The sequence below is a fragment of the Dermacentor andersoni genome, chromosome 3 (assembly GCF_023375885.2).
Source record: "Dermacentor andersoni chromosome 3, qqDerAnde1_hic_scaffold, whole genome shotgun sequence".
Lineage (NCBI taxonomy): Eukaryota > Metazoa > Arthropoda > Arachnida > Ixodida > Ixodidae > Dermacentor > Dermacentor andersoni.
In genome coordinates, this window is record NC_092816.1 from 171,592,481 (window position 1) to 171,620,396 (window position 27,916).

The 27,916-nt window shown below is 46.4% G+C and overlaps 1 protein-coding gene across 3 annotated transcripts in view; it reads left to right on the plus strand.

Annotated features, from left to right (window-relative positions):
- LOC129382842 (uncharacterized) overlaps positions 1-11,229 on the plus strand; it is a 32,320-nt gene extending 21,091 nt beyond the window's left edge. Inside the window, exons 3-5 of one of the 3 annotated variants that reach the window (XM_055067050.2) lie at positions 5,087-5,119; positions 9,234-9,343; positions 10,478-11,229. In XM_055067050.2, the coding sequence (XP_054923025.2) occupies positions 5,087-5,119; positions 9,234-9,343; positions 10,478-10,505 (171 nt within the window). In that variant the 3' untranslated portion in view covers positions 10,506-11,229. The remainder of the gene's footprint in view (positions 1-5,086; positions 5,120-9,233; positions 9,344-10,477) is intronic. The other 2 variants (XM_055067049.2, XM_055067051.2) reach the window with 2 other exon arrangements.
- Positions 11,230-27,916: the final 16,687 nt, after the last annotated feature.

Genomic DNA, 27,916 nt, shown 5'->3' on the forward strand with positions numbered 1-27,916 from the left:
TTGAAAAACACCGCTACAAAAATTAATGGAACCCGCGACCAGCAATAATCAAGGCGGACAAAGCAAAAAGGCAGCAACAAAAAAGATACAACAAAGCCTCAACTGCAAAGAAACCTTCATGGGACGCAGGATGCGCCCACGGGCTACGTAAACACTCATATCCCTTGTCCGAAAGACAACACTCGTCCTGCGTTTGTCGTCTTCATCTGCGTGTTTTCTTTTTCACTTTCTTTCTTTTTGCGTTGCAGCATATATCACAGTTACCAAATCAACTCTGCCAACTCGTTCCTACCAACATTGATTGACCCCCAAAATGGCGTCAGCAGCTATCTTACTGAGCGAAAGTCATGTCTGCGCCGATTGTTGGCCTGTAAGAATTTATTGGTGCAGTAACGTTGATCGGCCCACGGATCTCTACTATGTTGTGCTGGGTACAGCATCCCCGCTCACCAAGCCGTGCGCAGAGAAGTCAGCGGAAGTGTGGTGTGGGGCAGCAGCTTGTCCCGGAAGTTGGGTGCATGCGGTCGGATAATATGGCGGCTGTAAAAGCACGTTCACATTAAAGGCGGAGTGGCCAAAGCGGCCAAGGTGAGAGCGGGTAAACCTCCTCGCCAGGTGGCTAAAAGCGGGCGGAAAAGGAGGCGGTGAGCCCAATCGCGTGCGGGCAGATTTCTTTCCGCGCGCCAGACCTCTCCGCTTTGCCGCAGCCAATCGCAACGCCAGAAGACGGTGGTGCGGTGACGACGCTGGCACGTGCGCGGTGAGGACGGTCGACGGGTGCCACGAGATGGCGACACATGCGCTACGAAAAGGCTAGATGCTCCGCCTCCTCGGTGGCGCGGCCAGCCAGGTAATCCGTCCGGTCTGAACAGGCCCGCGCGCTCACCGCCTCCCCGCGTTGAAAATCCGGTTGGCTGTTTAGACACTCGCTTTCGGAGTGAATGGGCCTTAACAGCCTTTTATTCGTGGTTTGCTGTAATTTTGGGGCTGTTGTCTCTTTCTGTCTGGTAAGAGCCTCTAGGATAATCAGAACCCGTACGTAATAGTTCTTTTCTTATTATTATTGCGTTTTCGCAATCACGTGTGTTTCCAGCGCGCATCGCTCATGTTAGCGACGCTGCATGCGCGTCGATTGCAAATCCTGGACGTTTCCCCAAAACACTTCACCGGCCGGCTTTGGCAGTTTAAGGCGCAACAGGCAGGTAATATAGGGGAAGAAAAGGAGAAAGGCTGAACTCTCGTGCATGCGAAGTGCTACTGCAAAATTGAGAAGCACTGACTTTCAGGATAACTAGCTTATGCTTCAGGTGCCTTCGTTAAAAGGCACTCAATGCGCTATCCAGCGGCAACATTGTACAGATCAGTGGGTCGGTTGCACCAATAAACGAGTCAGAAAAAAAAAAAACAGCACTCATGTAACGCCTCCGAGAAGAAAAAGCTTGCGGCTTTGACGTCGTTAAATTGAGCTGATGCTAGCACTGAAAACCAAAGCCTGAAGAAAAAAATATTGTGTATACGCACTGTTTACTGATTGTCGGTTTCCCGCTTTCATTTAAAATATACTGAACAAGGAAGTCTGTTTCCCCCGAAGGACGAAGCATCTCTTCCAATAACTAATTAGTAGACCGCCAAAGTAAGTAAAGACAGTAGTTTTATTTACCGTATAAACTTGTAAACACTCGCTTACTAAATGATTTAACGTGCATGGTATCAGCGCGCACAGTCAAAGAACACACTCGATGACCGCGGACTGTCGCTGTCGAAACGCCGGCGTGAGAAACGCGCAGCTACATCAGCGAGCGACGTGACCATCGGGCTGTCTATTGCGTTAACGCAAACTCAGCGGCGAGAACGCAGCACGCGCAAAGTTACGAGCCATCGGCCCACCTAGACTCTGCCTCTAAAGCAGATCGCTTTGAAAATAAAGCCCGCGTGGCCGCGCCATACATGTTGCTGCCCAAGTACAAGCCTTCCCCCATTGCGTCCCCTCCACCCGGTTCTTTGTGCGGGATTGAAGACGGCGCGCTTCCTGTCCACTTTCCTCCCATGAGCGTGCGAGATTCAGTTGCGATCGTGGGTTCACCATCGTACGCTTTCACTCGCACATGCAGCCTACGGCGTGCGACGATGGTGTATCGCCGTTGGACTTTATATAGTACATCACGGCGATGGCAACGACGGCAAAAATGCGCCTTGAGTGTAAATATAATTGTTATCGCAATATTAACTGAACTGACCGCTAGGTTAGTTCGCCGTGATTCATCAGTCAATCCGCTTCTTTCATGTTCCTGTGCTGCCCTCTGACGCACGCCGCTGGAAACGTTTTGGATGGGTGTCGGGGATTTGGACGGTTGATTTGTGTACCTGCGCCCATGTTGAGTGTACGTCGGTTGTGCGGTCCGTGGATCGCGATTAATTATTAATTGTTGCTCCGGGGCAGGATGTCGTTCACCCATCGAGTATAGTGGGTGAACAGGTCCCAGTGCGCTGTCGTGGTAACAGCGCGGCCGATAAAGGCACGCTGAGTTCCGTCTCCCGACGCGGCTGCCTTGAGTTCGTTGTCGCTTATGTCTGCGATTCCACATCGCTTTTTGTATTCCTTTTACACATTCACTAAACATTTCGCACATTCAAGAAGCGTTTGAACGCAGCCTTCCACGTGGGATTTGCCAAAGCGGAGCATTGGTTTATCTCTAGAGCTTCAGATCGCTGTAAGCTTCGGTTATTGTAGAAATGGCGCATCGCTCATGTTAAATAATCTGAAAGCGTAGCAAAACATACAGACGAGTCAGTATGAGCGGCCGAGTTCCTTAAACAACTGCAACTGTTATTCAGACACATATATATTACGGGCTGCTACTACTTATTCTCGCTTTTGTTTAACTTCATCATACTTACAGTTTGCGCGTGCTATAAATTATTATTAGAGACAACTGTGCTCGGCATAAGTCCCCAGTTATATGCCGTGTAGTTCTCTCGCAAAAAGGCGGATGCCATCGCTGACACCGTTGGCAACTGAGCGACTTTATGCTGCTGTATCGAATGCACTGTCCCTCCTTTCCTGTTTGACGCGAGGTAAACAATGCTTTTTGGAATTAAGAAATGTCAGCATAACACACAGAGACCCACCATCTACGGGAATGCGACCGGCAGCGTTCGGGTACGGTGACCAGACTACAAGATGTTGGCCCAGCGCTGTGTCGCCGCTTGCCGCTTATTGTGTCAAACTTATCAAATCGCTATAGGGCCGCAATCTAAATATAAGAGCGGTTTCCTTCGTCCTGACTGCTTATTTTTTAAGTTCAGCTCCATTGGTAGTGGGTGCACGAACTCGACAGGGTCAGGCCTAACCCAAACTTCGGCAAACAGGATCAACGTTGGCTCAAACTTCACGTGCACGGCTTGAGAGGACTGAAGCTCGCGCATTTCAACTTCGAAGGCATGTCGACGCATTTTGAGCGTGAATAATTATATTTACAAGTGAATGAGCTGCAGCTATCGCGTTGTCGCTTTGACGGCTGATCACGTAAAGTTCGGTCAAGCTATCACGGTGGTCACGCTGATTTTGTCGGTGCTCTCGACACGAAAGCCCGTCGCGCTATATGACAACTCGCACCCGTCAGTTGCGTCGTTGTCGGCCTAGTACGATCAATTTGTCTGTGACACAGTGCTGAATAGTGGCCCAATCGTCGGCGTCAGCGTCATGTCGGTCTCGTATAGACCAATTGTTACCATGCCTTAAAACAGCACATGTCAGGCACGCGCTGCCACCACCAGCAACAGTGGGCCGACGCTGCAAGAAGGCTGCGTCAGCAACGTGTTTTTGAAGTGTCGCCTTAGTGTAACGCGGAGGTTTAGTGATAAATTTGACAGCCGTCAATGCAAGGCGGCGACTACGTGGTTCACGGTGCAGTCCGGATGAAGCCCTGGAACTTTTATGTTTCAAATTGGAGTTGCAGTCTTACGCACGTTTTCAGCACCGCACCGACGTCAAGGTACCAGCAGAGTTTCAACGCGGTACATGACACGAGCGTTTGCAACAGCACGCGTCCAAGAGCTTTTTTTCTTTTCGGGGTACTTTCCCCGGATATCTGGCCCCGCGGCCGGGCGCCGCGTCCCTTCCAAAACGGTTCGCGACTAATCCGCTAGGGCAGGGCGCATCGCCGTCGCGCCGTGAAAGAGGCGGGTTGACTTCGCCATTGCAAGAAAAATGCCGACGACAAAGCACACGCAGACAGCGCTGACTATCAACTGAATATTCATTGAACACGACATAAACGCGGAAGCGGGTACGCATGCGTAGTAAAAACAACGATAGCAATAAAAAGAGAAAATTACAAAAGGTAACGCAAACACGCTTTTGCGTGTTTTCGAGGAATTAGGTCTTCTTATCGCTTAAGAAAATTGGCGGCTGGGTGATTGATGCACTTCGAACTGTTTTTGCTAATGCGATTATTCTTCAGAAAAATTAAGATACGGGATTTTACGTGCCATAACCACGATCTGATTATGAGGCACGCCCTTGTGTCTTAGTACACGGGTGTTTCCACCCCCATCTAAATGTGTCCGCCGTGGCCGGGATTCGAGCCCGCGACCTCGTGCTAAGCAGCTCAACACCACAGCCATCGCGGATGATTATTCTTTTGTTCAAGTCGCTCTGTATGTATAAGATCGCCGTGTTAAGACGGTCAGTTGTATTTTATGCGTATTCACATTCGCATTTACGTCGTGTTAATTAAATATTCAGTTTAGAGTCACCGCTCTCCGTGTGTGCTTCTGTGTCTTCCGCATTGTTTGTTACGCTGGACAAGTCAATCTATAGATGAATGCTGAACAAATACGGGTTTTCATTTCAGGTTCTCGCTCTTAGAACAGAATTAAAATGAAATCGCGGGGCTGACAGGGAAGCATATTATGCGTCTGGGGAACTTACGCAGCAGAACTTTGGTATCACGTTCTGAAGTCCCTATTGCTGACGAAGTGCGTCGTAATAACGTGGCTGACTCTGTGCTGGGAAAGCTTCAAGGTATTCATCCGGTATGTTCACTAAGCCATGCAACTTCCTTCCTTTTTTTTTTCTTTCCAGGAGGAACCTCGCCATCATTACGCGAGAGACCACGTGAGTGGATGGCGCGATCGTTAGTGTACAAGCCCCTTCTTTGCGGGGTTTCTCTCATTGTGACGCCTGACTTCGCGGTAGAGTTTGCGAAGATAACTTAGAAAAACGATGAGACAAAGTTGTGTGGAGCAAAATTCCGCTCTGGCATTTTCGAGTAAACAAAACGCGCCAATAATACCGCGAATACTTTGATAAGCTAGAAAATAACGATGCTAGAGTTTGAGATGAATACCAGCTTGGGTTATTTGCTTTGTTCGAGTGACACATTTCTCGCGGGGAAATTACCTTTTGGCTCGCGTCATCGCGTCCTTCTAGCAACGGTACACGGAATTGCAAGGAACACTTATTCGACGCATACGCATCGTCAACTAGATAGTCCCGAACAATGTACCGCTGGGTCACGTTGGATATGTGCCAAAGTCTGTTGTTTGCAATATTAGCGCCGACGCCGCAAGTCGGTCGTGAGCCATTAGACAATGAATGAGACAGGTTCTAACATGTTCGCCGTGTCGTATAAGAATCAATACCTGAATCTGAGTATGAAAACGTGGAGTAAACCACGGGCATTTTCCGGAGGCGGTGTAATCACGCGGCTGTGCATTTACGTGTGTCCTCACAAGAGCTTTCTTGCGGTTCGTATCACGTAACAAACCCGAAGGCTATGAATCGAAGGCATGGTGGTGGGATCGATCCTAATCCGATGAAAAATGTGTCTTCGCGAGGATATTGCGTGACCACCTGTGCTGTACGCGCGCAAATATGTACAGTTGAAGCGAAAAAAAAAAAAAAAGATAAGCGCAAGTGACTGGTGTCCGGAGCCGCCGGGGTGGCAAAATCGCGACACGCGGCGCTGTTGTTCCCGAACGTGCCCATAGCGACAGTGTCAGGCACATGCCATTTTCCAAAGCAGGGGTGGCCGGCAGAAACGGACCCATCTTAAATACCTCATTTATACCTTTCTGCCAAGCTATGCGCCAGCGTGGCTGATCACGTGAGCCCATTTATTAGTGGCACGAGCATCGAGTGACACTCTTGTTTCTTGGCCAGCACTTCCGTTTCGCCTCCTGAAACGACCGGGGCTGAAATTCCAAATAAACCAGAATAATACAGTACAATACTCATGGGTTTCATAATAGATGTCATATCACAGCATAAGTTTGGTCACAAGTTGAGTTACTAAAGTGTCTGGAATAATTAGAATTAGATGTCACGGATTACCGCACAGAATCGTAGACCAGCCACGTGAGCGCGACTTTAGCGAAATTCCTGTAAACCCGGAAGTAGAACGCAGAAGTAATGACGTCACTAATTAGTCGCACGCAAGAAGGGGGCATGATAGTTAACTGGCTAATAAACGTAAAACAGTTGCCTCCGAGTTCGGTTGGTGCTTTGCGTTCGGCTCACGTTAACCTACAGAACACCAACGCCAAGGTGCGAGTGCCGCTGAGAATCACGCAAGTCAAAGACTAGGGTCGCCTACCATTATTTTTTCGTTTTTGCTGCGCACCAGCGTTGATGCATAGCTTAGCCGTAAAGTGAGGCATACGATAGCTTTCGAAATGCAGGCTTTAAAACGGCTCGGTTTCTGCTAGGCACCCCTGCTGTGGAAAATGGAATGTGCCTGGCACTCTCGCTGTCGCCGCGCTCGGGAGCAACCGCGCCGCGTGCTGCGATTTTTCTGCTCCGGCCACCAGTCCCTTGCGCTAATCTTTTCCCGCTGCGACTGTATACCTTTTTTGTAGCAATAAGTACCCAAATCTTAAATACGGTTTGTAACGCGCGCTTGTGCAGGATACAGTGTAACCACGTGGGTGGGCTGGTCCTTCAGAATAAATGTCTATCGACGGGTTTTAATGCGATAGCTATGTTCCGATTTAAATGGGCTTCCGTGATAGCTGGGTCAGAGTCATTGTGCGGGGAAAGGTAAGCACTATATTGCCGTTTTAGGAACATTGTCGCTAGAATTAGCGACCCTATTGTCAGTTTAGTGGCACATTTTTTTATTTCGCGACCGGCGACCTTTTAAGCTACATGGCAGAACAATTGGCGACATTTTAGCGACCTTGAATTTCGGAATGTTGCTTCGAAAATGACCCTGTGGAGGGCACTTTGTTATTCAAGTCCAACATGTACGTGGCCGAAATGGGCTGTACGAGGCGTAGGCTCCGTTAACATGATGAAAGAATGGTCGGCTTCACTTTTGTGCTATTAATATGATTCACAGCGCGCTCGCGAAATGCTATTAAAAAAGAGCATTTACGAAACCAAAATAAATGGGTCCTAACGAACTTGTTCTGCACTTTCACAAGCTACGTACGAATGGCGGACACTTGCAAGAGTTACAGCAAATAAATTTACTATAATCTGTCGCACTCAATTTTGTGATGAGATTTTGAACGCAGCAGCTGAATAACAAGACAGATCGACTGCAGAAGGAGTAGATATTCGAGCAGGTGGGTCCGTTCACACGAATCTCTTGTGTTTTGGACAAATCAATACTGCGTGGAGCTTTCAAGTAGACAAAGAGGTGAAACCATGGCATCCGATCTGCATAAGGGTCACGTACTCAACGTCGTCGCGTTAACATGCTACCAAATGTGCGTCGCAGGACGTATTATATCCGTTGATGACCGCTTAGATGTAGAAAACGTGCGGCGATAATGTGAACCACGTGGCGTTGCGGTGCTAGGAAGATAAGAATACTCGTGTACTTTTGGATCGTGCCGCCTTTGCAACTTCGCATTATGAAGGAAAACGCTTAACCTTAGCTGTCATCGGCATTGTTATGCAAGCAGATTAGAAAAATAAATCTCTACTACACACTGCTGGCAAATTCGCTGTTTATACCTTACTGAAATAGACCCTAGACAAACCTAAGGCGTTTTGTTAAATGATATACGCTGCGTTAGTCTACATCATAGTATTCCAAAGCACCTACGTTACCAAAGATTGACTAAAAAGCTTTAGCGACAATGCAATAAATTTTAGCGATAATTCAGCGATTTTTTTTGTCTCTCTCTAAAAGAATCACGACAACAGTGGTCAGCCGAGGCATAGTGGATTGGGATAGCTGGTTGACATTCATTTTGTTGACCGCACAATTGTACCCAGTCTTGATCACGTCATGTCACGAGACGTACAGAGGCACATGAGAGGAGATACGGCATGTGTCTGGGTGTCCGGCAGGGAGGAACTGCATTCTGCTGTGCTTTGCATGGAAGTACATAATAGAAGGGGGCAAAAAACTAAACGTACATGCTAAATAACGTTTGGTGAGATAGTAGGAAAGAGAGAGGAATAACTACATGCCAAGAGAATCTAATTGTAAAAAAATAACTAGAAGTTACAGATTTTAGTGTCGGTGCTATGCAGACTTCGGCGTACACTTATCGCATAAATAGAAGGCATTAGCGATAATGTATTACAGTCGCTATTGTGTAGGATGAGCACCTGTCAGTCTTCGTTCTTCCGCGTAGCTTTTCTTTGTCTCCAAGACGCAGAGTCAGTGTCATTCTCTATATGATAAATCACTTCACTTGAGAAGCGATTTCTGGAATGGAATATGAACGCGTGTAAATAAAACGTTCTCCTAAGTCACTCGTGACTAATGGACCGCGGTGCATCTGTTTATGTACACTATGCTCCTTCTAGCTTATTATATACACCAGAAGTTTCTACGTGCCTCTTATTCTCCGTTACTTGAAGCTGCTAAGTGTATTCGCTGCGCAATCAAAACATGATAAGGAGAGTAAACATTGAAGTGGCTTACGCTGATCAATTATGATTTCAAAAGATAATTTCCGTTAATTTCACGGTAATACAGTGAATCTTAAACGAAAAATAACAGCCAAATTTCAGTTTGAATTTCCCACCGTCACCGGAGCATCGGTACGTCAGTGTGACGTCATGAATTTCTAATTACTCGTATTTGCTAGTATTTGTTCCACTGCGGCTCAGAAAAAGTGCTTTAAGCTTGCTAGGTTCACTCATTGGCTCTCTTGAAGTACAACATAGTCCACCATAGAAAATTGGCTAGGCTCAGGCAGATGCCGTTATTACGCGGCAGCGGTTCGCCGACTGGAGCCAAGCGTGCTTGTACTAATTTCTTTCGCAGCGTGATCGACCGGACCCGGGAGCGCTTCATTTTGCTCGCGATGACCACCATGCTCCTGCTCGTCAGTGTCACAATGTTCGGCATACTCGTCAGGCTGCTCACGCAGGACTGTGAGTGAAATATCTGCGTAGGTGTGCGTGTAGTGTAGCGTAGTGTATCATTCCGAGGGAGGGAGGGGGGGGGGCATCGGCATCGCTTAGGGTGACGCTGATGTAGCTAGAAAGAATGCTGATTAATACTTGCGAATTTGAATTTCTCGGGAGGACAGTGAACAATAGCGCGTCGCTCCAGCTTTATTTTCAATACTTCGTACACTTTCGCTGAAAAGCCTTGGAAGACAACGTGCACAACTGGCAAAATTGCATAACCAACAATACTACCTAAATTTTAGTTATATGGTTTGGACATATGCATATCAAGTTATTCTTTTTTACAGACCTCATGACCGACTTCCCTTGAAGTCGTAGATCATTATCACGTGCTTTGTTTTGACGCTTTCCACTCATTAAGTGACGTTTCTGAAGCTTTGTCATGGCAAACGTTACTTTGAATGTACGATTTGGCTACCTTCCCGCTTAGAGTTTCAATAGTATGACTTAGGGCCGGTATTTCATGACGAACTGGTAGATGTTCACCATAATGAACTCCATCACCAGTTATCCAGAACTAACTCGCGAACATACACTGACATCCATTTGGCCTCTAATATTTCTTCAAGGACTCCTGCTGTGCAGGCTTATCCGATCCCATCTTAGAGTTCTGGGAGGGCAGTAAAAGCGGGATAAAAATAGACTCACTCCACTCCGCGGAAGAGACTGCAGCCTGTGCCACGCTGTCAGAGCTATAATGCATTTCGAGTTCAGAAATCACTGCCGTATCTCGAATTGCTTAAATCGCCAAGTGAGGTCGCAAAAAGATAAAGAAAGCTACGCCCATGCGCCAAGTGCCTCAGAATTCACTACGACTGAACGCATTCGAGGAACTGCATAGCGTGTTGTTATATGTTGGTGTAACGGCAGTTAAAGATCGCGAGAACTAGCACAGGCGAACGCCACGGACGCCGAAGTTGTTCGCGTAGCGGTTGTTGAGCTGCGATTCATAAGGTCAAATGCAGTGTATCCTACACGCTTGACAGTTGTTTCGATAAATTTCTTAGTTTTCGTTGTCTATAGTTGCTTACCTAAGCGACAAGCAATTTGTCTTTATTAAGTGTCTCACACCATGTTCTTCTCTCTACCCAACAGTCGCGTCTTTCACGATGGTAGTAAGTAAGCGCACACATGGTTTCTTGTACTCGTTCAGTACACTACCTTGTGTGTGGTATCTTCCGTTTGTGCGTGAGTTACGCTTTTTTTTTTCTCGCGCCGTGAATGCAACTACGGAGGGCGTCGCTTAGTCGCAAGAACAGCAGCAGGGGTTCGGTACGAGCGCTTGCCGTGTTCTTGCCGTGGCGCCGGCTGAATACGTTCGGCAGATGCCCAGGAAATATTCGATTAGGTAGAGCGTCTCTACGTATTCCGCGCGTTTCGCCACCCTTTCTTTCTTTGGCGAAAGCGTCTGGTTGTGTGACGTCGCACATTAACCATGTACTGATCATTTTCCAGAAGCACGCGGCCCACCCAACACCCTGCGTGAGTGGACTCCAGGACGTTTAGCGAGGTTTACATGGCATTACCCAGCGCCCCGAAGCTCTGGAGAACGATCGCAAAGCTTACATTCCAGAGTTTTGGAACTGGGAGGACGCTCATTTCACGTCCTGGAGCCACACTTTGCCGCGCGCTGAGTAGGCCGCATATTTCTGACAAAAGGGTTGCTCGGCTCTCGTTCCAGGAATCTTCGCAGACGGATTCCAGGCAACAGTCCTGGGTGCCGGGCCTTAATTGTCTCTGCCAAGGGCTGTGAAGACAATCAGTCTTTCGACATAATTAGCAAATAAATACAAAAATTAACTAAAAGAAATGGCTGTAGAACAAACTGCGTATGAATAAACGCACAATGTAATCAAACAATGTTCTTATTGCTTTCTTTCTTTTTCGGTCCCTCTGCGTGCCGTTATGGTGTGGCCGTTGGGCCGCTCACAATTCATGGCAGACACACTGCTGAATTTAAACAGGCGTTCGATAAACCATGCGTCTTATCGAGGCTATAACGCGCTTTCCTTGCGTAAGACTCATTGGAACTCCGTTTCACAGCTTAGACAAATCTTTGAACAAGGCGACCCTTTTCTACTGCAACTGCTGAAATTCCCGTGCCACGACCGAGTGGGAGACACAAGGATTTCTCGCTGGCACGCTGCTTAGTAGGCACGCTGCTTATGGTGAAAGTGTTCTTCGCATTAGGGCAAACACATTGTGACCGAACGACACAAAAAAGGCCAACAGAAGCAACATTGTTCGTATCTCCCAGCAGTAGTAAGAGATTATGCTTCCGACGACTGGACGAGCTGACAGGAATCTGTTTGGTTTGGTTTGGTGCCAGTAGCTATAGCGCAACCCACTACGGGAGATCGGCCATGAATCGGGCGGCAGTGGGTCGAAAAAGAATAAATACCTAAATAGGATTTCCTTTTGCTGAAAATGAGATAATAAATTAATTCTAATCTGTAATAATTTTCATGCTATAGTATAGCAGACCAACCTGGATTTACTTACCAACGGCCGCCTCTGCCGCCAGTCTCCTAGGACGACCGGGTCGATACCCGCACGAGCGTCGCGCCTGATGCCATACAAATCTACCCCGGTCCCTATGTAATGCTCACGGGTGCCGCGCCGCTTAGTCACTGCTCCCTTGCGCCTCACCTTGTGCGCAACGATGCCGGCGTGCGTATGTGGGAACTAATTATGGAAAGTGAATCGGGATCGTCATCGTAAATGTCTAAGGGATTCATCGCGCGAAGCGCCGTGAAGAGCGAGCTCGGCGAGAGAAGCAGCGGGAGTCTACCGACGAAGGTGTGGACAAGCGATTGGGATTGCAGCAACGACGTAGACAGTTCGTGGCGTTGAAACATGCCAGCGAAACCGCTGAAGAACGACATAACGCACAAGCGTGCCAAGCAAGCTGCTGTAACAGATGAACAGCTGCGGACATTTCATACCAACGTCCCAGAGAAAAATGTGCTTTGAACGATACTCCGTTGTTGGCGCAATCAGTCTGTTCTTTCATTCTGTTAGCTTGAATGATAACGCGTAGAAACTGATTGGTATGACGCTTTAGAACGAGGCATTCTTCGTAGAGCGAGCTACAGCAACACACTTGACAGTGATTAGCAGCATATGCCCATTATGGCCGCGATGCACATTGCCCTCATGCTCGTGCAAGCGATCGTTTTGAAAGCTCCCTGTCTGTTCTATATACTGTCTGAAGCATGTCAGAGGAATAGAGTAGACCACGACACTGCAAAAGTTCACAAAACATTTCCTATGCTTGGTGGCGTTCACCTTTGACCTCAGTGTATTTACAAGCATTGGCTGCAGTTTCTAGAGGGTTACTCTAGAAACTGCAGCCAATGCTTGTAAATAGGTCAGGTGTGTGGCACATACACAACAGCTTTGATATTGATGCGATTAGCATTCTTTGCCTACTTCAGCCACTTTCAATCTATCTATCTATCTATCTATCTATCTATCTATCTATCTATCTATCTATCTATCTATCTATCTATCTATCTATCTATCTATCTATCTGTCTATCTATCTATCTATCTATCTATCTATCTATCTATCTATCTATCTATCTATCTATCTATCTATCTATCTATCTATCTATCTATCTATCTATCTATCTATCTATCTATCTATCTATCTATCTATCTATCTATCTATCTATCTATCTATCTAATTGTCTGTCTGTCTGTCTGTCTACTTATAACTTATTTACTTACTTGCCACCGACCTAGTGTCCCAAGTTGTCTCCCAGCTGGGGCCACTAGGTATGTGCTCGTGGTCGTGAAGACATCGTGGTCGTTCCATGTTCCATCGTCTTCTTTCCATCTTCGTGATCTGAGTCTCGTCAGGCCGTCGTCGTCACGCCTTCTAGGCAAACCCAGTGACAAAGCTAATTGCTTAGGTATGTATTCGTGGTGGTGATGCCGTCGCAGTCGTTGCATCATCATCATTCCGGTTTTATCATCTTTCATCATGCCATCGTCGTCGCGCTATCCGCGTCATACCGTCGTTATGCATTCGTCAGACCGACGTCATGAAGCCATCGTGGTCAATTCATCGTCGTCACTTCAGTTTCGTCATTCCACTCTGGTCAGGCCGTCGTATTCGCAACATCGTCGTCAAAACAGCTTCGCAAACAGTGGTTGTCCCTCCATTGTGGTCATATAATCTCCATCATCTTTTTGTCCTCATACCGTTGTCCAGGCATCGTCGTCATTGTGTCGTCATCATACAGTCTTCGTCATGGATTCGTTCCCATAACATTGTTATGATGCCTTCGCGGTCGTTTCATCATTGTCATTCTAACTTTCTTATCTAACTTTGGTGAAGCTGACGTCACCACTCTATTGTATTCCCGCAGTTATCATATCATTATCGTCATGCCATTGTCGTCACTTCGCCGTGTTACCATCGTTAAATTATGGGGTTTAACGGGCCAGAACCACTTTCTGATTATGAGGCACGCCGTAGTGGAGGACTCCGGAAATTTAGACCACCTGGGGTTCTGTAACGTGCACCTAAAGCTAAACACGAGTGTTTTCGCATTCCGCCCACATCTCTTACCATCGTAAATGCCTCAGTCGGGTCATCCCATTGTCGTTATGCATGCCTTCATCGTCATACCGCATTCGTCGCTCCATCGACGTCAATCCTTTGTCATTCCTTCGTGCTTATGCTATCGTCATTCGAACTTCATTATGCGGCCGTCATCACGCCATTATCGTCATTCCGCTGTCATGCATAGAATCGTTATAGCACATCCGTTTCCATGTCGTCGTCGTTATGCCATGGTGAAGTGCTATTGCTGTCATTCCAGCTACGTCATTCGACTCTCGTCATGCTGTCGTCGTCACGCCATCGTTGTCCCACAGGCTTTGTGGTGCAGCCATTGTCATGCCACTGTCGTCATAGACTCATCGTCAATTGATTATTCTCTACGGCTGTGATGCCATCGACGTCATTGTGTCGCCGCCATACAGTCGTCGTCATGCATTCTTTTTCTTACCATCATCATGATGCCATTAAGTTCGTACCATCGTCGTCACTCTAAATTCGACATCCGACTCCCGTCGTGTCGTTTTCGTCATGTCACGGTCGTTACACAGTCGCGTGATACGAATGTCATGTTGTCGTCCTCATACCACCGTTTCAGCATCGTGATCACTTCAGTAACGTCATCCATTTGTCGTCATATAACCTTCGTTTATCCATTGACGTCATTCCTTCTTCGTCCTTTTATCGTAATTGGGCCGTCCGCATCATTCCAGCTTCGTCAACCGATTTTCGTCATGCGGTCGTCTTCCCGCCATTATTGTCATGCACTCGTTGACATCGTATTGTTCTCATGTTCTCTGTGTCACGATGACACCGTTATAATACCGTCATAATGTAAGTATTGTTCTCATTGCACGGCAAGCCTTGAGAAGCTTGAGAAGCCTTTTGAGAAGCCTTGAGCATGGAGTCAAGTTAGAGGCGAGCACTGTGTGTCCTATAAACGGCCTCCGGTTTTCTCTTCCACTCATTCATTCATTGCAATTTGCTTTACCTTCAGAATCAGTATGTTATTTCTGTTGAAAATCAAGTTTGCCTTACAAGGTTGTCCGTAATGTAGAACAACGATGTTGGCGATGCCCGCAGCACAAAGGTTACAAAAATTTGTATCCACAATTTCTAACGCTCTTTGTGTCAGTGCATTCGACTTAAATCTATGCTGGCAAACTCGCTGCGGAAGTAACAATGCATCCACTCGGTTTCGTACATTAAATCCAGCGTTTTCTCTTCTTTCAGGAGACAGCTCGGTGTGATTACGTGATATACCACGTGACTAGATGGGATGATTCTCATTCTAAGCCTATTCTTTGCAGGATTTCTTTGGCAGAGGCACCAGACGTGGAATTAAAGCATAGGACGATATCTGGTAGAGACTTCAGGGTGGAAAGCTATGCGCAGATCAATGAATGCTCACAATTTAGAATAATAAAGCGCCACTGTTTCCGATACCAAAGAAATTGAGGCATCGACGCCTCCCTCAAGGCATCAATGCACTTCTTGATGAAGGCAGACTTATTGCGTTGTTCGAGCGACATATACTCCGCAGCAGGAAACTTCATTTTTTTTCTCGCATCACGACGTTCCTATGGAAAATAAATTGCGAAACACAAGGAAGAAACTTCACACACATCTTTGGCATGGGGGTCACCAAGAACCGTGCGACGTGTGCTCACATTGGTTGGGCGCAGGAGTCAATAATTGGCCAATATTTATGCTGATGCCGGGAGGGGCTTCCGAAGGGCGAGACAATGATTGCTGAGATGTTCTAATGGCACAAAAGTCTTTTCGGTGACAAAGCACAATCACTGTGGCTGTGCCAGTCATGAGGAATTTCCTTGGAAGAGATTTAACGTGGTTCTTATCGCAGGCCGATACCCGCAGTTATGCAAAGGCATGGCTCGATCGATCCTGATAAGGTGAACCTTGTGTGCTCGCATGGTTATTAATACAGTTTGTAACGTGGGCGCGATGGCAGCGCTATAGTGAAATCCACGCGCTTGAGCCGTTCCTGATAAACGTGTAGCGTAAATGTCACCGCGAGGGATTAGGGACATACAATTATAGAGAAATAAATGGTCTTAAGTTAAATGGTAATGCCAGCAAGCAGGCGTGGAATAACGTAGAATGGGACGTAATGAAACACGTAGAGGGCTATGGTAGCCAGTTGACGTAGATTTGAGGGGCGCGCGCTGAATTATGCGGTGTTCTAAAGCACGCTGCTCAGTATAGAAGTACATAGTAGAACGTTTTCGACCGACAAAAACACCCGGGAACTGAAAGTATCAGAAGAATGAAAGACCTTACGCTAGGGTTCATTATGAAGTGGAATAATTCCACGTTTGTCGTACAGTTTTGCATCGAAGCTGTCAATGGCTAGGATCTGGCGGATCACGTCCGGCGTAAACTGTTACGGCAAGTAGGTCATGGACTGTTAAGGCAAGGAGGCTATGATGACAAATATAGATCCCTGCAGGACAAAGAAGAAACCACGGATTGTGCCTTGGAACCACTGTTTACGTTTACGGCTCATTCATGCGTCGTGCCGGTGCAAACAAACACTAGCTTCAAATTCCTACGCTTACAGAAGCTGAGGAGTTTACGTGCATCCTTTTATCGGTACCTTGCGTCGCACAATCCCTTCAGGAGTAAAGCTGTCTTGGTAAAGTTGTAGGCTAAGACAGTTGTGCTCGACCCGTCATTGTTGCTTATGGCCTATTGATGCATGCTGTTCATATGCATCCTGTCTTGTCAGCATTCGGCAGCCGTAATTTTTTCGACACATGTCTGAGATCATCGAAATTCGCCAGGAGAAAGTTCATGAGCGCGCTGTCTTTCGATAAGCTATCGCGCTTTCTCTTGAAATCGTAAATAATAGTTGCCAAGACGTGTCTTCAACGGAACAAGTTGTGTAGATAATTCTGAGTATGCTCCACAAATTTTCTGTTGCATCATTTGAATATAATGGGATCATTATGAAGTTAGGCTGAAGTATAGTTCTTGTGGATGAGAACACTGAACGCTACTTTGCTGTCTACATTCGCGCATTGCGCACCTTCGTCTTGAAGGCATTGCACAAATTAACTGAATCAGCTTATACGGCAACCGGAACAGCTGTGTAAACGAACTGAACAAATGCGCCTAAATGTCTGTTTACCTTTAGCATGCAGATTTCCTTGTTTTGCCAGCGTTACTATAAACTATGTGTGGAATCCTACATCGCTGATGCCTTATGCTTTCCATCGCTGGCTGGTGATAGCTCACTTAGCACTTTCAACCACTCGTGCGTCCACGTTGACTAACTAATTGTTCTGCCTCTTTGGCTTTATCGTAGTGCATTCTGTTCGACAATGCATGATGACCTAGTAAATCTTCCCTGCTATGCAGTTATGAATCGGTAATCATTCTGAGCAAATTCGCGGTCGCGAACGCTTCTGCGCTCGAACCAATCACTACATTTTCGTCGACATTCTATATTTTAGGAAGAGGCCCGTTTTTGTAAGTGGGGTCTCGCCCTTTGCGCAGGCTTGCGCACCCTCATTCTACTTCTGCAGGCACGTGCACACCTGTATTTAGACATTATGAGACTAGTGAAGGTGTAGACGAAAATTGGCTGGATCCGTGCCACAGATCGAAGCTTGCGTTACGTGCCCAGAGCTACGAAGCTTTTTTTTTGGTTTCCAAGATCACCGCCGAAGGCAAAATCGTTTAGGTGGGCCGAGTACCCAACCCACACGGAGCTCTGTCCCCGTTCTCAGTGCGAACAATCATCCACGAGGGAACATGTTCTTGTTTAGAATGGCATAACGCAAGATAAGAGGCACGATAAGTAACGCAGTCAAACTTCGGTGACGGCGACGTTTTCTGTGTTGTGTTTGTCCTATTACAATTCATAAGCTCATATGCTGCCCCGCCTGTGACCATGGCATATATTTTGTAAATTCATTATTCGTTGACCCCACTATACGCAATCGAATTGAAAGTAAATCGCGTTTGTATTGAATGTTTCATAGTGTGTTGTTCTCTCCACCCAACAGTTGCGCTGTTCGCTATGGTAAGTAAGTATATTCGCGGTTTTTTCTCTTTGTTCAGTGTCCGCTGTTGATGCGCTGATTGTGCTTTCTCTCGGGCATAAAACTCAACTATGGACTGCGTCATTTAGTCGAAAGAAACGCCGCAATGGTTCGGTATGAGCTCTTGCCGTGTTCTTGCTGTGACGCCTGCCGAAGATGTTGGGCAGACGCCCAAGGTTTATTTTTTATTGATAGCGTCTCTACTCATCCTGCGTGTTCTGCATCTCCTTTGGATAGTGTGTCTACTTGTATGTCGCCGCAGTGAACCCCATTTTCTCACCCGTTCCAATTAATACGCGGCCCACTGGGCGTCTGGCGAGAGCTGACTCCAGGACGTCTAGCGTGGGTTTGTAAGGCATTACACAATTCTCCGAAGCTCTCGAGAATGATGAGAACGCTTCTTAGAGCTTCCCGAGTTTTGGATCTCTGAGGTAGCTTATTTCACGTCCTGGAGCCATGCTTAGTCACACGCTCGGTGGACCCCATGTTTCTGGCAAAGCGTCGCTGGGCTCTCGTTCCAGGAGTGCTCATGGGCGGATTCCAGGCAACAGCGTGGAACAGGGGTAGGCGCTGGGCCTCGTCTCTCAAAGGCTGTGAAGATAATCGCTGGCACTTGAAGCGAGCTCCATCGCATGAATATATATTAAAGAATATGGATAAACGTAGTTGCCAGGAAACGTGGATCACATCGGACGGTTGAATGCATATCATATTATTCGTGTTGCCGGTTCGTGTAATGACTCGAAGCGTATGCGTGTGCGTCGACCCTGGTAGGATCAATTAAGTGGGAGAAGTCAGAGGATAACATAGAAGCATTTCGATCTAAGCGGACAGAAACCAGGAAGTTTAGGGACTTACACCGCAAATTTAGGTGTCTGCGTATCCGTTTCCAGAGATCACGAAGGAATTTTCAGCTCACATGTTTCGGGCATTTCCTTTCAAGTGCACATGGTCTATGGATACGCCCGACCCTCCGCCAAGCCATTTCCGAAAGAATAAAATGTGAATCGATTGTACAAAAACAACTGTGTTGTCGTCGTCTTAGATCTTTATCGTTTATCTTTATTGTTCTGCACCATATACGTTCTCGCGTATAGACATGGCTTTCGTACTTTGCGCGCAAGTAGCCGCGGCGTCGGCCATCGCGTGCTGACAAATTGACGCAGTTTATGCTGCATGATTACGCTGCGATGACTCATACGGTGGGGAAAGAATGACAAAGAACTGAACGAGGAAGGGCGAACGCTTTGTCCATCTTAGTTTCTTTCTTGGTTATCATTTTGGCCAGCGTAAACTCTCTGGCGACACAGTCATGAACGTGCAACAACTAGCTCATTTCATTGCTTTACGGGTTACCGGTTTATCCCGACTACAAGCTAGTATTACCCGTTCCAAATAATAATTGGGCGTACAGTTTCCTGACGACAGGCGACAATGTCATTTACCATAGTGCAAACAACGGCGCCTATATTGAAATAAGCGCTGGCGTGTCGGCGGTACCTAGCCTATTATTCCATTTTAATCTAGTTGCGCAATTCTTACTATTTTATTCAGCGCGGGGAAATTAATATTGCGCTGTGCTGCTAGTGGCTGCTACCTCTATCTGTATAGCAAGCATTTGCATAGGAGCTGTCAGATATTTAGCCATATTAAGGTAGAGATGGGGTTGGCTTAGGACGATGATTTTACAAGCAGCAACGTTACTAATGTGGTTTGTCTCGCTTCTAATCGCGACGCTGGTATCATCGAGATACTTTATTTCTGCACGTTGCGTGTTTCGGCAATGTTACGCGTCTGCCACATGTTCTGTGTGTGCCACTTCATCTGTCATTGCATTCACCTGGAGTAACATTCTAGGTGCACCACCAGGCAGACCTCCCGAGTTTCCATTAAAATACAACTGCAACGAAATTACAGTTTGGCGAAATTGGCGGTAAATTACTAGTACATACCGCCGATGCAACTTTGGCAAAGCCTGCAGGGCAGGTAACTAATTTTCTTGTTGCCCGCCCTTCCTAAATAACTAAACAGACGACGCTTTAAGTGGATTGTTGGCGGATATGAGGTAAATATAAGCCCGTCGCCAAAGATACTTTTGAGCGCGCCGCGGGAGCAGCCGTGGCCGGTGCCTAATCTTGCGAGGTCCGGCCATGGAGCACCGTGTTTTGAATCGGGCGCTACTTGCTATAAGTGATGAAGGCGGCGTAGTATTTTCGTTCCGGTTTCAATACGCTGCACGTATGTGAACTTTTCGCTACGCGACCACTCGTATATAAAACTTTAGAGATTTGCCTGGACGCCGCTCTATACCCTGTGGGGTTACTAGGCTTTTTTACGGAGTTCAAGATTTCTCGTCCTTTTCCCTGCCGCTTCAACGAGTTTTCTTGCACACTTTAATTCCAGCACTAGATGAAATAATTTGAACGTCATGTGAACAATTTGAGTGCCAGAATATTTTTTCAAAGTGCCAAACATTTATTCGTAGCACCAACGTTTTCTAATCCCAGCGCCTGCGCACAAGGGCCGTGCGCTAGCGAATATAATCGAAGCACCAATATGTTTAATACAAGCTCCCGCAGCTTTAATCACAGTGTCAATCACTTTATTACAGGAGAGAAAAACAGCATGAGTGCGAGTGAAAGCGGTTGAAATTCACTTACCGAAAGATGACAGCGTTAGTTTTTTTGTCGCTGCTGGCATTCATCAAATAAATAACTGCTCTATCTTGAATCGAGAATAATGTCAGTTAGTAAAAGAACTTTGTGTTAGGATGCCCACATCAAAAAATTGTTATACGCCACGAGCCGGACTCCAAGAGATCACTGAACGCTTTCGACGTTCCAAGACACTGAGCAGTCATTCTCAAAACAAGAACGTAAAATGGTAATCGTGATTTGATGAACGTGGAGGGAGAAATCTTCTTCAAAACTAAAAAAATGCTCTAAGAATGTGTAAACTGGAATTGAAATCAGGCAGTGATTAAACTGCAGTTTTATGCGCCTTGCAGATTGTTGCGAAGTACAATCAACTAGGTGCTTTATGCTGACTGCGAAGCTTTTCTTAGGGAATAACTGATTTTTGGCTGGCGTTGCAGAATTTTTTGCGAAGCGCGTGCGCGTGCGGCGGGGGCACAGAAACAAGACGACAAGAGGACAAGTGCTTTCCTAGAGCTTCTACCTACGTTTTCTTAAAGGGCTCCAAACAGGATTCCATTCTATTTTTGGGATGTGAGCTGCCGCCACCATTTAATCACCAAATGAAATATATGTTGGAGCCGATTGTCAGGACTCGTAACGCAGCAAAAGTTTCAAGGAAACTACGAAAGACAGTGGAAAGACAGGCCAAGTTATCGTTTGCTGTATTTTCCTTGCTGCGCTAATTTAGAGGGTCCCTTCAGCTCCAGTAAGTTGTGCACTAGCACAAAGATGATCTTCAATGTCATCGATAGGCTTCTTGTGTGACCGACTGCACATCCATAGGCTTTGCCTGCATTAGCAGACGCACGAAGTGGCAATGGGACTGCGAAAGCGCGATGGCAGACTATACCACGACAAATTATAACTTGCAGCATCCTAGTTGAAACACGGCATTGTTGTAACGGTGGTGACCGTGTGGGGGCGGGTGATACGACGTAATTACTGGGTAATTGACGAAACTTCAATAAACATCTTTTAAACTTTAGGTTTCAGCTGACTCATTGTCATCGGGAAATGAAAGCGAGCACTCCGTACAAGCCATATTACATTTTGGATGAGGAAAAAATACGATTACCCGCGCTATTGTGGCTCGACGAGTTTCGCCGATCACAGTGCGCAGACGCGAAACATGGATGCTGCAGCGTGCGCGTAGCCCCGCCTCTCGAAGCAACGCTTTGCTTACGTCACCAAGCGGCAGGCAGCCCGCGCACTGGGTCAACGGGAAGTAAAAGGCCCCAACGCCCGGGCTGCCGCAAGTTATTGCGGAGACGAGCGCAAGTCGAGAACAGTATTCTAGATCGGCGTCAGTCATTTTAGAGGATTCAGTGGCTCAAAGAAAGGTTTCCAGTGATGTTGCTGCAATTTGTCCAGACGGCGCCGTATTTCCTTCTGTGGACGCCATGCCATTCTCAGGTCACCAAGTGCCTCTGTGCGCCTTTTTCTGTGTCCTGCATGTCGTCGAAGTGGAAGTGGCGTCTGCAATTCAACGTTGCAATCTGTGCGGTTTGCTCTCAGAGTGAGGGAGCAGTACTCATTGCCTCTTCGGTTTTATCTTTCAGGTTGTGGTCAAAGTTTTCCCGACATGCATCCTTCACATGTAGCCTAAATTTGGACCAGGGATTCGACGCAACCCAGTCGAAGAGATAGAACTGTTGTATCTATTGATCATTAAAGCCTGGGAACGTGCTCAATCCCATTCATCTCTACGTACGAAACCTACTACGCTTGCGAACTGAAGCATGGTGACACTGACTTAGGTCTAAGCAAACGCCATACGGAACGCTCTGCAGATACGTAGGGCTGACATCGTTCATAAAACAAAGATCGTGATCAGAGCTAAATAACACCATATTCTTGCCTCTGCAGTTTATCTTTCAAAGTAAAGGAGGCGTGTTGAAATCTGTAGTAATAATCTTTGGAACAGTGATTTCTAGTCACGTAACACTCAAGATGTCATGGTAAAGTTGCCCTGATGGGTATATATGCACGCCAATGAGTGAAAAATAATCAGATAATTGAGAACTCCGCAGAGTGTAACCAACCTCTCTATATAGCTCTGATATATTATGAAAATACATTTAATTCTGTATAGATACGAGCGGTCATGGAGACCTTGCGTAATCAAGGAGTACAGGAGCCACACGTGAATATTTTGGGGAATATTTAGACAGATTCAACAGCTACCTTGGTTCTCCACAAGAAAAGTTGAAAAAATACCTATCAAGAAAGGGGTCAGGCAAGGAGCCACAATATGTCAAATGCTATTTTCTGTATGCTTAGACGAACTACTCGATCTATTAGACTGGGAAGTCCTAAAAGTCAGGTGTAACAGCTAATATCTAAGCACTCTTCGGGTTTCAGATCACATTGTCCTGTTCAGCCTCACTGGAGGTAAACTGCACCAAGTGATTAACGACCTTAACCGAGAAAGTGCAATAGTGGGCTTGAGCATCAATATGCGGAAGACAAAATGAATGTTCAATAACCTGGCAAGGGTACAAGAGTTCAAAGTCGCCGTTCTGCCGCTAGAGTCTGTGGAGATGCATGTTCACGTAGGTCAATTACTCAAAGGGGACCCGGACTATGAGAAGGACATTCCAAGAAGAATAAAAATTCGTTGGGGTGTATAGAGCATGCATTACCAAATTCTGACTGGGCGTGTACGGTCATTGCATTCTACCGGTGCTTAAATATGAGGCGGAAACTTGGAGGTTAACAAAGAAGCCCTAGAAGAAGATAAAGACCACGCAAAGAGCGATGAAACGAAAAATGTCTGGAGTAACGTTAAGAGACAGGAAGAGAGTGGTGTGGAACACAGGGCAAACGGGGAAAGCTGATAGCGTAGTTGACATTAAGAGAAAAAAATGGAGCTATGTAGGCCATGTAATGCGTAGAGTAGATAACCGGTTCGCCATTAGAGTTACATTATAAGTGCTGAGGGAAGGGATGCGCAGTCGAGGACGGCAGCAAATTAGGTGGGATAATGAAGTGAGGAAATTTACAGGCGAGAGTTGGAATCAGCTAGGGCAAGGCATGGTAATTGGAGATCGCTAGCCGAATCCTTCGTTTTTCAGTGGGCATAAATAGGCTGGTGATGTTGATGATGATGATGATGATGAGCGTAAATAATACATTTTTATTCATGCACGCAGGCAGACATTAAGGATATTTAAAAAGAAAAAACTTCTTCGCAGGCATACTCATTCTGTTGATGTGGTTGTACTTCGTGGTTGTCATATGTAAAGTCCACGCGAATGTAAGCGCCAACTTTGGCGTGCTCTTCGCACGTGGATAATAGAAATTGTTCTTATCCTGACGCTTTGGTAGGAGTTGGTCTGTTCAGTTTGTGAATAACAAGTATGGTAATCCGACTTGTAAAGGTATTGGCGGAAGCACGAGATGCACGACTTCGGTCCTCTAGCATTGAAATGTAGAATTGAAGCATGCTTGACGTCAGTGCGACATGACGGTGTTGGGCGAGCCACGGAGTCTACTGAAGACTGGAGAAGCGTTCAGAACCTGTTGCATGCAGAACCTTTAATGTGCTGCGGTGTCTGTAGCTTGCCGGTTAGCATGCGAATGGCGTACATCAGCGATCGAAGCGCTGTATCACGTGCTCGTAAGCGGCTTATCGGCATTATGCTTAGCAATCGAGGTTGCCGATGTGTACTGTGAACTTACATGTGGATGTGGTTTGGCGACATTGGTTAAGCTGCAGCAGCATTGCTTTTTGCGGCGTCCTAGTTCATATGAGCAATGACCGGTCTGGGCTGCAGAGTTGGTCTGAAAGCAGGGTACATGACGCACGATGTAGAGGCACTGAGGTTTCTGCGATGAAGGAAGGTGGCAACATCGTCAGTTTCTCACAGTTTCTGCAGCCTTTCGATCAGGCAAGTTCTATCTCTCCGCTCGTTCGAACACAGGCCGGTGATTTTTGATGTTAGGGCAGTCCATCGAGAAAGCTTCATGGCATCCAGAACAATTTGAACATTTGAAAAGAGTGGCCGAACACTGGTAGCGTTAAGTGCGCTTCAGCGCTGCGGGAACACTCGAATTCTCACACACATTGCTCACGTGACCCAGTTTCGTACAGTTGAGACATTTTAGTGACTTCGGTACGAAAGTTTACACAGGGTTTCGAACATGGCCCACCTTTACATACAAAGGTAGACGGTCGCCTTGGAACGCAATCTTTAAGCAACGTGAATTGTCCAAACGGGCAACATTCGCGATGATGGCAGCTTCGCTGGCTCATTTGACAACAACTGCCTAATCGGCTCTAGACATGGCCTCGTCTATTCGCAAAAGACACCAGTAGTGATGTTCAAGACGAGTGGTATATATGGAATTGTTTTCATTCCATTCAGATTTGTGACGTTTTGCAGTGTGCTCAGCGAGGCAGCATGCGCAACATCAATCGCCCGGGTGTTGTTAGGAGTGTTTGCTCTGGTATCGATAATTTGTTTTGTCATGAAATCATCGACCAGTACTGAAACGAATTGCCGATTTAAGCATACTGTGTTGGCGTTGGCAACTGCTTTCTATTCCTGCATTTCTGTTGGTAGGGCGATTTGCAAGAATTTAATGTGTTAGTGCTGCTGCACTCTATTCTTTGTCATTATACAGAGTATACACAGCAACCGTACACTAGCTGTACGCAGGCAAATAAACCATCTCACATTCCTGCGGAAAATAATGAATGGTAAGCTTAATATGACCGCACCCCCATTCCTAAAGTTCATCAGCAGATAAACAACTGGCGAAACTTGTAAACACTCTTTACAACCAAGTATTGCGCAAATAGACGTATACATACAATTTTTTTCCACATACAGTTTTGAACTCGAACTGTCTGCCCGAATTTGTGTGCGAGGTTGCAAATTTTGATAAAGCTCCTGAACTGCATGTCGTGCTAACTTGTTTTTGTTAGCCAGGTTTTGTTTCAGAAACTGCTGTACGTTATGTCATACGAATAATGTTGCCAGCTATTTTTGCCTTTTCTCGCATTGCCTTTGTTTGTTGAAACTATGCTGTGTATTGCTATATGTTCTATGTCGCAACCCTACCTTGTATGTACCACATATTCAAAATCCAGGGAGCAGCCAGCGCCGTATTTGTGTGTGAACAACTTCTCATATCACGTTTACAAAAAAGTTTGCGGCACATTAATATTTTCATCTTTTTTCGGTATAATGCACTTTTTAAGCATTAGAAGGAGAATCCGCAGTAATGCTATTTAATCTGGGCTGTAGCCAATGTTTATTTCTTATGTGTTCCTTGGACAAATGTTCTGGTAAAATGGCCCGTTATGTGACCTTGGAATCTCGTGCACTAACAATGTATACAATGTAGGAGAGTCTGCTTGGGTAATCTGAGGTTAAATTTGTCTGGTATGCTTTCTTTGTGCCTTTGTTCTTTCTTTTGTTTTCCATCTGGTTTGGCCTTGACATTACTTAGTCGCTAGGATATAAGGCAGTCCATCGGTAATCTGCCTTGCCAGGAGCTTATTCTTTAACAAACAACTACGAGAACACTACAATGACGACAGCGACACTACGGAGACGGCCACAACAATAACGCTGCTAAATAGCGAAGACGACAGGATCATCACGCCTACAACGACATGGTGACAACTGTAGCATGATCATGACGACGGTGGCGGTGGATGACGGCATGGCAACTGGAATGGTGTGACTAAAGATGGCATAATAACGATGGCAACAGTATTGGCAATGATGCCACGTTGACTTCGACGACAATGACGGCGTAGCAATAGGGACACGACAATGATGCTACATGCTATTTCAATGGGGAATCACGCGTTCGTCGTCAATAAAGGAGCGTTCTTAAACGTTGATTATCATATTGCCATGGCCTGCATTTCTGTTAATCAGACTCACAATGCAGGCTTGCTGTATATTGTCGGGATCTACTGAGGTCGTATTCTCTGTCGATAGCGTTCGGGGATAGCTTCATTTTTGCACTGCGTAACGCCCAACTTGATGCCTCTCTACACCGGTGAACATGCAACCTTTCAATGTACGCAAAGATTGAGCTACATGGCAACTTAACGCTTACGAGAGAAGCGTCATTTATATCATCCCACCCGCTCCAATAAAAGATAAAGATATCGTGGCAACTGAGTGATCAAAAATACGGATCTGGCTTTGAAGCAGGCGGCGGGGTGGTGTCCCTTGCCTCAGAGCACACTGTCTCCACAAACTTGCTTTTTCGATAGTACTTCGTTGACACCGGATCAGTGAAGCCGATTTGTATCCTGGTATTGTGACACCACCTGACGGTGCACATAAATGCATCTTTTCGTCTCGCTGGCGGGTCTGAAACTGGTTTGCACGAAAAACGCAGCTGTCACATAACGTTCCTGCGTAACCGTGCGTATGATTTCCAACGAGATCCCAGATTCTCGGCTGGAAGCATTACGAGCACAGAGGAAATGGAGCTGCGCGCTTAATCTAAGAGACAGCAGCGCGTCCTCAGTTTCTACACGTAGCATTACGCCCCATACCACTTGCTTACGAGATTGCCCAATCTCGTGAGCAAGTGGTACAGTGCAATGAGCTCTCAGGAACAGAATGTTTCCGATGGGGTTCGGGATATACGGAAACATTTCCTTGCCATAAACAGCAATGACTCACCATGGTAGTTCCATCCGCTGAAAAACTCAATGCATAGTCACTAGCACCGTCGTAGAATCGACGTAGAACCGCCCAGCAATCGCTTATTAGTTAGTTGATGTGCACGGTCCACTACATACTTTTTTACCGGGTTTTACAGGTCGAAACCACTTTCTGATTATGAGGCGCGCCGTAGTGGAGAACTCCGGAAATATCGACCATAATGGGGTTCTTTAACGTGCATCTATATCTAAGTACACGGGCGTTGTCGCATTTCGCCTGCATCGAATCTCGGCCACCGTGGCCGAGATTCGATCCCGTGACCTCGTGCGCAGCAGCCCAACCCCAAAGCCACTGAGAAACCACGGTGGGTCACTAAATACTAGACTGAGATGATTGCGTAACTTGAAAATCTTAGTGGTAACACTGGCTTGCGGGCATTTACGGAGACGACTCCATAGAGAAATAGCTTATGTTTGTCTTCACAGGTCACGGGTGAACTGACGTGGTTAACAGGAAATGTTAAATCTCTGCATAACTCGAACAAGATCATGACGATCATTCAGT